The sequence below is a fragment of the Sturnira hondurensis genome, unplaced genomic scaffold, assembly GCF_014824575.4.
Source record: "Sturnira hondurensis isolate 20B ecotype Veracruz unplaced genomic scaffold, ASM1482457v3 Scaffold0004068, whole genome shotgun sequence".
In the NCBI taxonomy this organism is placed as follows: domain Eukaryota; kingdom Metazoa; phylum Chordata; class Mammalia; order Chiroptera; family Phyllostomidae; genus Sturnira; species Sturnira hondurensis.
Genome location: NW_028076699.1, coordinates 2,682,407 through 2,695,909, shown reverse-complemented (window position 1 = coordinate 2,695,909; position 13,503 = coordinate 2,682,407). Strand labels below are relative to the sequence as shown.

General features: G+C 42.1%; 1 protein-coding gene across 1 annotated transcript in view; it reads right to left on the bottom strand.

Moving 5' to 3' along the window:
- FYB2 (FYN binding protein 2) overlaps window positions 1-13,503 on the bottom strand; it is a 106,436-nt gene that overhangs the window by 37,929 nt on the left and 55,004 nt on the right. The window contains exon 5 of the mRNA XM_037043170.1: window positions 5,089-5,189. Within this exon, the coding sequence (XP_036899065.1) occupies window positions 5,089-5,189 (101 nt within the window). The remainder of the gene's footprint in view (window positions 1-5,088; window positions 5,190-13,503) is intronic.

Genomic DNA, 13,503 nt, shown 5'->3' with positions numbered 1-13,503 from the left:
AAAGAAAGTGATAATCTCTTTCTTCCTTCCTCCAGTTCATTTAAAAAATTAACAAATCGTGATGTCTTTGCTTCTCTTTGTTACTGGATGGGGAGTTGTTGCTATTCTGTCTCAAAAGTGGAGCAACCAAGGCTGAGAGACAATGCACTTGACAAGGCTGGAAAGCAAGGACAATACACAAAGTTAACAGTACATTCATGATTTTATTTTCCAAAAAATGGAGGTTATTCAATGATGTTTTGCTATCCAAACTTACCCTCAAGTTAGGAAAATAAAGTACAGAGGACCCCCGATGGTGAGGAAGGGACTAGGAATTACAACGAGAGGACTCAGACCAGGCTCACTTTTCACGCAGAGTCAGGTAACTCTCCCTGCTGAACAGCTTTGCCCCCGCAGGGAGGAAATGTCGTGAGAGGGGCTTCAGCACTCCTCTACCTGCTGGGCACGGTCATGTCTTGCAGGCCCTCAGCTCTTTCTCCATGTACTGACTCCCTGTGTGACCTTGGAAAAGTTTCTTTACCCCATTTACACCAGGACGTGAGATGATTATTACTCATGTTACAAAAACAACAATTGATTTATAAGGAGTTGTGGTAATGTGCATTTTCTAAGGAATTGTTGCATTTTTCTAAGTTGTCAAATTTATATGTGTCGTAATACCCCCTTACCCTTTTGATGTCCACAGGGTCTGTAATCACACCTGTTTCATCCTGGAGGGTGTTAATTTGGGTCTTCTTCCTTTGCTTCTTTGTCAGTCTTGCTGGAGGTCTGATAATTTTTTTTTGATCTTTTCAAAGAACAAGCTTTTGGTTTCACTGATTTTTCTCTATTGTTTTACTTTTTTCAAAATCATTTATTTCGGTTCTTATCTTATTATTTCTTTTCTTTTACATGCTTTGGATTTATTTTGCTCTTCTTATTCTCTGTTCTTAAGGTAGGACCTTCAATCTGAGGCTTCTCCTCTTTTCTGGGAGCAGCTGGTCTCCAAACTTCCCTCTCAGCCTTGCACGAGCTGTGTCCTCCCAATTTGGATATGTAGTGTTTTCATCTTTATTCAGTTCAGGTATGTGTTTTGATTTCCCCTGAGATTACTCTTTAAGCCGTGGACTGTTTAGAGACGTGTTGTTTTGTTTCTAAGTGTTCGGAGAGTTTCCCGTTATCTTTGGTTACTGATTTCTGGGTCCCGCGTTTGGGCAGTTTCAGTAACCATTTCTGCAGGTGGTTTTTCATTGGGATCCCCTCTCTCCTTTCTTCCCAGGACATCAGTTTAAGACTTGCATCGTCCCACAGACAGCTTGAAGCTCTGTTCATTTTATTTTTCAGTCTATGTTCTTCTTACTGTTTAGGCTGGGTCATTTCTGCTGTTCCATTCAAGTTCATTGATTCATCTGTTCCCTTTATTGTGAAGTTGAGCCTATCCATGGAGCTTTTTATGTTTCTTGTTATATTCTTCCGTTCTAAAATTTTCATTTGGATTTTCTTTCTTTTTTATTGTTCAATTATAGTTGCCCATTTCACCCCATTACTCTCCCCTGTCCGCCCCTCTCCAATTCAATCCCCCCTGCATTGTCCTTGTCTATGGGTCCTTATAATTTCTTTTCATGTACATTCTATTTCTTCAGTAAGACTTTAAAATTTGTTTCAATTATGTTCATAAGCGCTCAGTGAAACATTGTTATAACAGCTGCCTGAAAGTCTTAGGAAGTTCTAGCACGTCAATCATTGCAGTGTAGGCACCCCGTGATCACGTCTTTACATTCACATCGAGACTTCCCTGGAATGATGAGTGACTTTCTACTGAAACCTGGACATTCTGAGTATTAGGTTACGAGACTCTGGATATTATTTAAACGTTCTGTTTAAGCTGGCTTTTCCTGGCAGCATGAGTTGGGGGGACTGCCTTTCTCCTGCCAGATGGAGACAGAAACCTAGCTTCCCCACTTCTTGGCCTCCTTGATACCCAGGTGAGAAAAGGGTGCCGCACCCCTGCTGGGCAGGGGTGGAAGCTCCGGCTCCCCATTTGCTTCTGCTGCTAACACCCCGGCTGAGAGGGGTCGGAGTGTCTTGTTATTGCTCCCCATGTGTTTTCCTTCACACCCTCCTCTGTGGTGGTGAAAGTCCTTACTCTTTTCTAGGTCTCAGCTGATATCATCCCAACAGGGAGGGGAAGGGGCACCTTGTCACCGATGAGTGGGGCGTTGGAGTTCACGCTCCCCACGTGGTCTCCTCTGAAACCATTTCTGCAAGAGGGGTAGGTGTGCATCGTTGCCGCCTGAGTAGAGTGGTATCTCGGCCCCCACTCAGCACTTCTGTGGGGGATGCAGTGCTTTCTGTGATGTTTGGCTGGAGAAGAGTGATCATTTTTCTAGAGGCTTTGTGTCTTTTTAGGCTTCCCTTTGGGCTAGAAAGAGGAGGCTTTGGTTGGAGCTATTTTGTTTCTGCCAGGTTGGAGCTATTTTGTTTCTTCCAGGTTGCCGGCTCCTTCAGCTCCAAGACTGGGACACGTGAGGCAAGAAGAAACACCTGGGAACTCACCACCTACCCTTCTGTGGGTCCTGAGGTCCTGGCTGCTCTGCCTTCTTCTTTCTGCCTTTTCAGAGTCTTGTAGTTTTCTTAGACTTGTTTTATACATATCCAGCGTTTTTGTTGCACTTAGCAGCAGGATGAGGGAAAAGTATAACGTATCTGCTTGACCAGAATTCTGACCAAAGCAGAATTCCACTTGAGTTTAAATGTCTTATTTTATCAAACTCTCGGGACAACTCCGCAAAGGACGTATTATGCCCAATTTATATGTGAAGAAACTGAGATTCAGGTGTTATGCAACCAGCGAGTGGTACAAAGAGGACAGAAGAGTCAGTGAATAGGTACGAGAGGGACTAAGATAGCCCACTTCCTTCCTTTCTTTTTTCTGTAGGGTCACTGTAGCTTGTCACTTTAGAGAGAGGCTGGGAAAGGAGTGGGGACGTATAACAGCATCATTTTGATCCCAGACTTTAGTTCCTCAACATCTTCAAGCCTGGCAGGTCTATAACTATGTCCCACAAGGGCGCCCTCTCTGGCAGGGGACCACCCCCTCTACCCTTACCGTTTCCCACCTTGGGTATCAATCTTGGGTATCAGTCACCCTATGCTTCTTAGTGAGTGGTATTGCTGGCTTATTTTCTGGGCCCTCTCTCCTTTCAGTTAGAGACACTTGCCTCCTTAGCAGCACCATCCATGAAGGAAGTACACGAAGAACCTCTCAGTAAGGCTGAGAAGAGTTTTGGGATAGTGGTTCTTTGTTTGGGTTTCTTGAATGATGCTCCTGGCCCGCCCAACTTGACCGTCTGTGGCCTGGAGAGAACCAACGTAGGTCTCGAGACCAGCTTCCTGCTTCCAATCCTCAGCTTTACCCTATACCACGAGGCGCCTTCCTTGTCTATGTGCAAACCCCATCCCTCCAGCCATGATGAGCTCCCCCTGTAACCCACCTGATCTGAGGGCGAAGGACTAGGGCAACAGACCTGGGGAGGATCTCAGGAGCCACTTGGGAGTGGGTGATTCTTGCAGGCCTTAACTGGAGCACCTCCTTGGCCCTGCGAGCCCTAAGCCTTGTGGGAAGGCATGCAGCTGGTATGCAGCTGGAATGGGGCCCATAGCCCTTCTATTCATTCAAAGGGCAGTTTGTGGACCAGCAGCATTAGCATCCCCAGGGCACTTGTTAGAAATGGAGGCTCGCAGGCCTGCCCCAGAGCTACTGAGTCAGAATCTACCTTTCCACACAATCCCCAGGTAATTTGTGGGAATGCGAGAATTTGAGAAGCCATGCCATCATGCAGGGTCCCGGACAAGCCAGGTATGGGCCAGCATTGCCTTTAGGGGCCGTGGGGGCAGAGTGGCTCTTCTCATGGCTCTTCTCATGGCTCTTCTCATGGCTCTTCTCATGGCTGGCATTTTACAAGCCACGTGGGAAAATCTAGCTGTTGCCCACATAGGACAAAGTGAGTTTTTTCCAGTGGTTCTTCAAGCCCTTATTTCCTGGGGGAAAGTTCAATGGGTCCTGACCCTTACGCCACAAAGTTTGTAAGAATGTATTCCCCTGAGTATGTATTCTGTATGCAAATGACTTCCTCTCCCAGAGTTTTGGGCTCCTTACCTATACCATAAGGAGGCTGGACCAGAAGATCTCTTTCTAACCCTCCTGAGGGAGGCTAAACCTCGTGAAGGAAAAGCAGCACGAAGTGGCAGAAACAGTGTGGCTCTCAGAGGCAGGCCGAGCCCATGTCACATTATGTCTCTACCACATACCTCTTATGTGACTGTGTGTAGCTCGATTTCTGACCTTGAGTTTCCCGACTCTAAAAGTGGGTGAAAATCGCTCTGTCAGCAGGGGTATACTCAGAGGACCTAACGCCGAACCGTGGCCCACAGTGTAAGCTCAGTAAACAGTAGTGTTTATTCTGGCACCAACATCTGTACCTTTTGTAGAGAATCAGCTGATCCTATAGGCAGAACACAGACAGACTTGTAGAAACGCTGTGAGTCTCTGCTTCTTCATCTTCTTACCTGACAGGGTCTCTTTTTTTGCAGAAAGGTCTGAGCTTTTTTGGAGACATCAGGGGCAGGAAGACTTAGCCCTGAACTAGTGATCAGATCCACTCAATGAATCCTGTGCTCCCATTCAGGTTCAACACAGGACCCTAATTCACACAGTCTGTTATCTCCCTCTGCACACACAGATTTAGCGGGGAGCTCAAAAAGGACACCATAGGAAAAGAGATGGGGTTCCTATAGGAGGACAAGGAAGGAAAATGAACCGCCATTTTCCCTCCCACATAGTGACCAGAGGTGAAGCATCTCAGTGGGCTGGCGGAGAGACTAGAAGTCGGCAGAGAGAAGGCAGCATTGGGAGCCTCGAGGCAGCACTGATGCCCGTGAGACGCGTTTATAGTTTTGGGAGACTAGACAGAGAGCGAAAGAAGAACTTAGATGGTAAAGCAGCATGGGTGTGAGTGTTTAAACTTACAGGGAGCTGAGGGAAAATACCATTTTTGATACATTTTCATTCCGTATGAGGTTACATTATTAATTGGCTTAGTGACTTACAATCAGCCATTTCTTCTGAGGTGCACAGGTTGATGGAATTGTCAGAGTGTCTCAGATATGAAATTGTTGTCTCGTAATTATGCGGTTCTTCAGATTCGGCACTGAGAAGCATGGGAAAAAAGGTTAGTTAAAATAAAATGTTTCTTAAAACATAGTGTAAAACTCTTTGTGTTTTTCCTGTTAGAGAGGTAGTATAGGTATGTCTGGCCGATACGGTAACCTCAGCAGATATGGAAGTCACGACAACTCTAAATACACAGGCATTCTGGATGAAATATAACAATGCAAAGAACTACATGAAGAAGTCATAGCTCATCTGCAAATCAAAAAGGGCACCTGTCAGCTCCCCAGGAAACACTGAGAGGAATCTCACAATTAAAGATGTAAAGGAGAACTGCAGCCGGCAGCAGGGGGGGCGGGTCGGGGGGTTGTCAGGGGGGACTTAGGAAAATTGGAACCAGATAAAGGTCTTAGGTCTGTTCAGCAGGGGAGTCAATGTCTGGGTCAGAGGTCTGAGCCACAGGCCTCATCTGAGTGGGAAGCTGAAACTGAGCCATCAGCCTAAAGTCTAGAGTCACAAAATGCCATCTCACCTGTAAAACAAATTCTAAAAAAAATCTGTGCACTCTCCCAGGACTGAGCATGGAAGACTGCTATCTGCCTGTGGCCACGGAGCTAAATAAGAGTTGCTATGAGGATTCAGAACCTTGAAAACCCACCACCAAAGCACAGGTGTGGGTTCTAAACACCCACTATCTGTGTATTTCGGAGATGCAAAGTCAACAGGCTACTTGAAGTCCAGCCCTCCCCTCTGGTAAAGCAAATGTGAGATCATTTGGTAAACTTGATTGCACAACCCATGATGCCCATGGTTTCTAAAAGAAATGATTTCCACTCAAAACAAGCTTCTAGTCAAAGTGCATGCCCTGTGAGGAAGTAAGCCACTGGAGAGTCAGAAGATATAACTTATAGGAGAATTAAATAGCAGAATGCCATGAAAGCAACTTTAATATAAGCATGTTTTATGTGTTTGAAGAAATGAAGTGAGGAATAAAAGGCATTAAAGTGTATAAAAAGAGAAAATGCAGATTGGAAGACTTGAGAAAGAGGTTATAGAAATCATAAATGTAGTTCTTGAAATAAAAAAAATTCATGTATAGGTTGAAAAGCAGACTGGATGCTGCAGAGAGAATTGGTCAGTTAGTTAGATCCGAGGAAGTTACCCAGAGGGTAGAACAGAGAGATTAAAAGATGGAAAGGATTAAAGGAAGAGCAACCTAGGTGCCCGTCAGTAAATGAATGGATCAAAAAACTATGGTACATATACACAATGGAATTTTATGCTGCAGAAAGAAAGAAGGAGCTCCTACCTTTTGCAACAACATGGATGGAACTGGAAAGCATTATGCTGAGTGAAATAAGCCAGGTGTTGAAGGACAAATACCATATGATCTCACCTTTAACAGGAAGCTAAACAACAAAACAAACAAGCAAGCAAAATATAACCAAAGACACTGAAATAGAGAACAGGCTGACAGTGACCATAAGGAAGAGGGGAGGGAATTCCAGGGGAAATAGGGGAGGGATTTAAAGGAACATATATAAAGGATACATGGACAACAACTGAGAAGGGTGGAAATGGGAGGGAGGAGGGGAGCACGGGGGGTAGGATGGGATGGGAGTAATAGACAGAAAACTGTACTTGAAAAATAATTAAATAAATTAAAAAATAAAGGAATGGTTAATAGTAAGGAGGATAGAAGGAGAAGTCTATATACTCACACACACACACACACACACACACTCCNACACTGAAATAGAGAACAGGCTGACAGTGACCATAAGGAAGAGGGGAGGGAATTCCAGGGGAAATAGGGGAGGGATTTAAAGGAACATATATAAAGGATACATGGACAACAACTGAGAAGGGTGGAAATGGGAGGGAGGAGGGGAGCACGGGGGGTAGGATGGGATGGGAGTAATAGACAGAAAACTGTACTTGAAAAATAATTAAATAAATTAAAAAATAAAGGAAGGGTTAATAGTAAGGAGGATAGAAGGAGAAGTCTATACACACACACACACACACGCACACACACACACCCCAATTAGAGGTAAGAAACAGGACAAAACTGGAAATGTTATGATCAGTTCTCTGCCAATAAATTTGAAAATCTAGAGAAAATCAACAAATTTAGAGAGGAACACAAAATTATCACAGTGATTGAAGAAGAAAGAGAAAAACGAACAGGCCAATACACCGCCCAAGGGCTGGAATCAATAGTGCACTCGCCCACCGTTTCCCCACCCACCTCCACACTTTGCCCCCTGTCCCTTTTCCCTCCGCCTGATAGCGTTACCTGCGAGGTTCCATGGCCAGTAAAGAGAATAGAAAGAGGGAACCTGCACTACTCATTTTTAATGGTAGTATAATTGTGTTATGAAAACCACAAAGTGACCAATTAATGAAATAAAAATATAGCCCAGTCTCACCGAAGACGTTTTAGCACGAATAAAATAATGGAAAAAGGAATCAGTAATAAAAATAACTAAAACAACTAAAAATTTCCCAACACTTAAAGGATGACTCAACATCAGAATTTCTGTTACTGCAATTAATCATATTGAAACAATGCAAGTGAAAAAAAAACACCTGTCCAGGCTATTTTAATAGATACAAGAAAGTATTCCAACTAGATAAATTTTCTTACCTAGATTAACCTCTAACAAATTTAACAATAGCAAAGTGGAACAGAGAGTTCATATAGAAACTGTACTGGAAACTCCTGCAATAGAAAGACAAATAAACCCATATACAATTGGGCAAAAGCACAGGGTGGACATCATGGAAGCCAACCACCTCATAGTAAACAGGGAACTAAAAATCAAGACAATGAGAATTAGTTTCGCGCCCTTCAGTTTAGTAACAATCTTAGCTGGAAAAAACATCTCACTTAGCATGAAAATGGAAAACAGAAACTCTTCACACTGGTTGGAAAGTGAGAACTGGCACAAATATTTTGGAGGATAATTTTTCAATATTTAGTAAAACTAAAGTTGTTTAATTACTCTTGTTTAGCACTTCTGGGTAAAAAACAACTAGAGAAACTTGCTCATATTCACCTGTAAATACCTAAGATGATCACTGCAGCGGCATTTGAAAGGGCGAAACTCTGAAACAATCTCAATGTTCTTCAGTGAGGGAACACATGAAAAAGCGGACATGTTTAGTAAAGACATACAGGCAATATGTAAATACAATGAGTAAGCTAGACTTCGCACGCATTAACAGACAATATGAAAACACAGCTCTGGAAAAAATCAACTTGCAGAAGGGTAAAATAAGATGCCATTTATAGGAAAATGCAAACTCTATCTTCAACAGATGCGTGAGTTTGTAGCTGAAGCAGAAGAAATACGATAACCGGCCGCACTCCCACCTTCACCGCTGGAGTAGCCTCTGGGGAGGGAGGGTGACACGGGAGGGACTCCAGCTGCACCCCCAGCAAATGCAAAACAGCTGTGTCACACCTGAGGTGGACAGTCAAGAGGAGAAAAATGACCATAATTCTCCCACCTCAACACAAGTAAGGTCTTAGCTTTTTGGTATTCTTCCGGTTTTTCCCATTTAGAGGTCTATGCAATAGTTGTTAGACAATGAAAAGGTTAGAATTCTCTCTTTTCTTTTCTTCTCCCCGTTTATTGTTGTAACGTAGGCACGTTTCACACAATTGTTTTCCCTCCTTTGTTTGGCCATTTTGGATTTTTCCAGGTATCTTTTATCATGGCTCTGTAATATTTTAAATATGTATGAATAGTTAATTATGCAGGAAAGAAAAGTGATAAACTATAGTGCACCAGGAATTTTCCCTCACTATTTCATTCCCTTACCCCTGCAGGAAGTAATCAAAAGGAGCTTTTTTAAACTACAGACTACCCCATGTATCTCATGCTCCAGGGCCTAACAATCTCAGCAGGTCTATGGTATATTAACTTTATTAATAAGAAAGAGTTTGTGGGAAAATTGAAAGAAGATGTCGAATCAACTTCTTGTACAACTGTTGTGAGAAATGAATAAATACCTGACTTCAGCTGATCAAAAAGAATTTCACTCAAATGTTAAAAAAAGGCATCTTCAGATCCATTGTCTTTATAGAGAGGAAGACTTGGGATTAATGTTAAGAGGAAAAAAGGTATTGTAGATATATTTAAACCTCCCTTCTTGCTAGTGGTGAATGTCTTTTATCTTTTTCTTGGTCCATTAAAATCAGATTTGAGATCTGCCTTGAGTTAATGCAGTGTGGGTTGATATAAAGTACTTGGATTGCAGGGAAGAAATAACTCCATGAATTAAATATATCTATGCTTCAATTTCTTTCTTTCCACATTTATGAACTCTATAGTCTATCTCCAGTACTGTAGACATTAATGGGAGGGGGTGTGGAATTACAGACTTGGAGCTTGGGGTCAGACAGATTGGAACCTGAATCCTAGCTCTTCTACCTTCCAATGATAAAGTAGTTGATACATCCCTTCGCCCTTAACTTCCTACTCTGCAAAAGAATAATAATAAAATCTACTTTAAAGGTATATTGTGCCTATTGAATGAAATATTTTCCCTCTTCACATAGTCCTTCTGTAAAAGTGTGCTAGTAACATTATATTGGAAGACAGAGATTTTAGCGTTTTACCCTCAAATAAGTTTTGGGGTTTGCATTTTGGAAAGTTCTTTTCATCACTGGCATAAGACCAGGTCTCTATCTCCCCTGATTTTCTTATAGAAAACCTCCGGTAATTTAAATGCTAGATAATAAAACATGTTTTATTGTGATATCTTTTTTAAATTATGATATCTTTTTAAAGATTTTATTTATTTATTTTTAGATTGAGAGAAAGGGAGTGAGAGAGGGGGAGAAATATCAATGTGTGGTTTGCCCTTCAAGCTCCCCTACTGGGGGCCCGGCCAGCAACCCAGGCACGTGCCCTGACTGGGAACCTAACAGCCATCCTTTGGTTCCCAGGCTGGTGCTCAATCCACTGAGCCACACCAGCCGGGGCCTATTATGATATCTTGATAATATCTTCAACATTATCTGTGTTCAAGAAGAAACAACAGCTCTATAAATGCAATGCAAGGGGTAAAGATGGCTTACAAAAGCAGATTCTTTTTCACTGTGTTTGGACCCTTGGAGATCTATCTTCAAAATGAATTTTTGAACAAGTGGGCTCTCTCTGGGTAAAGCATGGACTTGGGACCTCCTCTTATTTTCATCAGCATTGGTCATGTCCAGCCTTGGGCCACAGTATTCTCATTTGGAGAATAATTTGGCAACCTCTGTATTACGCTGTACATACCAGAGAACTGGGACCCAGAGCTCATTCCAACATCTGTTCATTTGATCAAACAACTACCATATGTTATGCACTGGACTTAGATTCATCGTACTCATCTCTACATGGATGTGTGGTCTGAGGCAGTCATTTGGGTTCTCAGAGCCTTAATTTCTTCATAGGATCATTGTAGAAATAACTGAGTTAACATGTGGGAAATACCTGACAGGTACATTTTCTTTCTCACCTTCATCTGCATCACATTACTTGAGGGGAGGGTGTTAAAAAGGTTCAGTACAAGACAGTTCTGGAAAATCTAAAGACCTTACATTGAGTAGAAAGACTGAGACTTGAATAGCAAAACCTGTAACAGCTGCACTTTGAGGTTTATTTGATTAGCAGGGATAGACCTAAGTTGAAAATCCAGCTTCTTCCACTTCTTGTTTCAATAGGACACATATTTTGGAAACAAGAAGACCAGGGGTAGCTTTGCCAGGAGTTGCTGTGTGTGGCATTCTACAAGTTCTTGGTGACAGGGAAGTATGAGACCATGTGATTCCTCAATGTCCCAAAGTCCCGACCTGGCAAAATTCCTATTTCCAATACATACTTTTTGCAAGATTGTTCTCCTCTCACGCCTTCACCCTAAAAAATCTTTCTCTTCAATTCAATGACTGGTGGTTAAACTTAAAAAAATCACATCCATGCTATCTAAAGTGGATCTCAAAATGTATTTGTGCTAGGTTTGCAAAAATACACACAAAATTTTTTAATAATGTTCTCCTTTTATGAGCTAATCAAATTTCCATCTTCTGCCTTGACTGGTGTGGCTCAGTGGGATGGGCATCATCCCGCAGATTGAGAGGTTGCTGGTTTGATGCCTGGTCAGCGCACATGCCAGGGTTGCGGGCCAGGTCCCTGGTTAGGGGGGTGCAAGATGCAGCTGACTGATGTTTCTCTCACACATAGATGTTTCTCTCCCTCTCGTTCTTCCTTCCTTCCTCTCTCTCTAAAAATAAATAAGTAAAAACTTGTTTTAAAAACTTCCATATTCTACACTTGAAATGATTAAGAGATGAAGAATCAATGAAGCAGTCAGGCAGAATGGTGATAAGGGGCACAGGTTTCGGAGAGAGATGTGGGTTGAATCTCAGCTTCACCTGTGGTCGTGGATGGGTAATTGGACTCAAGTCTCTTCTTCCTTGACATAAATTAAGTAGTAGTGGTGGTAGCGGTAGTAAACACTGTGGAAATTGGCAAAAAGTGTTTACTACCATTACTACCACTACTACTTTTCCTACCATTCCACACTTCCACCACTTGAACTTGAACTTCTACCACCTCTGTCACCAGCTCTCCTACTTCCTTCATTTTTATGTAATACACACACCTCTGTTTGTGCACAGATATTCTTGTATATGATATGCATTTACATATGATACACATTTATGTCTATAATAAGTGTATATCATATATAGTAGATATGCATTTACATACACACGTATGTGAGTATATACACATGTGTATAAGCCCAACCCTACCACCATATGTATCATGACCTTACTGCTTCTACTACGACTTCTACAACAACAACTACAAACAAACAAGAAAATACAATGCCGCCAATGGTGTTCAATCCAGGGCAGTAGACTGTTTAAAATTTTTTTAAATTTATGAATTTATAACCCAATTCTTTCAATAAAGGGTCACAGAACTATAATGATTGTGAAGATTAATTTTATGCATCATTTTGACTGGCAACAGGCATCCAGATGAAATATTATTTCTGGGTGTGTCTGTGAGGGTGTTTTGGATGAGATCAGCTTTTGAATCAGTGGTCTGTCTGAAAAGAACAAATATAAAGGAGGAGTTTGCTCCTTTTCTTCTGCCTCGCTGTTGAGTTGGACATCTCGCCTCATCTTTTCTGCCCCTGAGCTGGGATTTACATCATCAGTGCCCCTGTTCTCAGGCCTTTGGACCCAGGCTAAATTATGACACCAGCTTTCTTTCCTGGGTCTCCAGCGCACAGATGGCAGATCACAGGACTTCCCAACCTCCATAATCATGTGAGCCAATTGCTTATAATTAACAAGTATACATCATATACATGATCTATTCTAGATAATCAAAGATATATATATATATATATATCCGAGTTGTATGTATTTCTGCATGTGTGTATATACATATAGGTATATGCATGTATGTATATCTCTTTCTGCTTCTCTGGAGAATCTAATACAACGACCAAGTCAATGTTGCTAAAGAGCTATCTGATTCACAGAACTTGGCACCTCCTCTGGCCTCAGTTTCAGGAGTAACATGTTTAACTCTGAAGCTATATTGTCAAATCAGAGAGCTCATTCACAGGAGGATATGTAAACAACAACAGCTAATGATACTGAGTACTTAGCAAGTGCCAAACACTTCCAAATACATGTATCAATTCATTTGATCCTCATCGGACCCTATGAAGTAGATACTGTCATTCTTTCCATATTCAGATGAGAAAACTGAGACATAGCTCAAGGTCACAGAGTGGTAAGTAGCAGGGCAGTGNGTCAAAGAACTATCTGATTCACAGAACTTGGCACCTCCTCTGGCCTCAGTTTCAGGAGTAACATGTTTAACTCTGAAGCTATATTGTCAAATCAGAGAGCTCATTCACAGGAGGACATGTAAACAACAACAACGACAGTTAATGATACTGAGTACTTAGCAAGTGCCAAATTTCCTCATCAGACCCTATGAAGTAGATACTGTCATTCTTTCCATATTCAGATGAGAAAACTGAGACATAGCTCAAGGTCACAGAGTGGTAAGTAGCAGGGCAGTGATCAGAAGCCAAGTATTTGACTCCAGAATCTAGGGTCTTAACCACTACGTGACATAGCATTTCCCCAAACAGAGGCACCAGTTAACGTCACACACAGCATGAGCATCTCCCACCGCAATGGAAGTCATCAAAAGAGGAGGTCAGAGGAGTGCATAGCACAGAGGACCCCAGAGGACTGAAATAAAAAAAAACAGTTACCAAAACCCTAATGAGGAAGATCGTGTCTGCTCAAGATGCAAAAGTAGGGA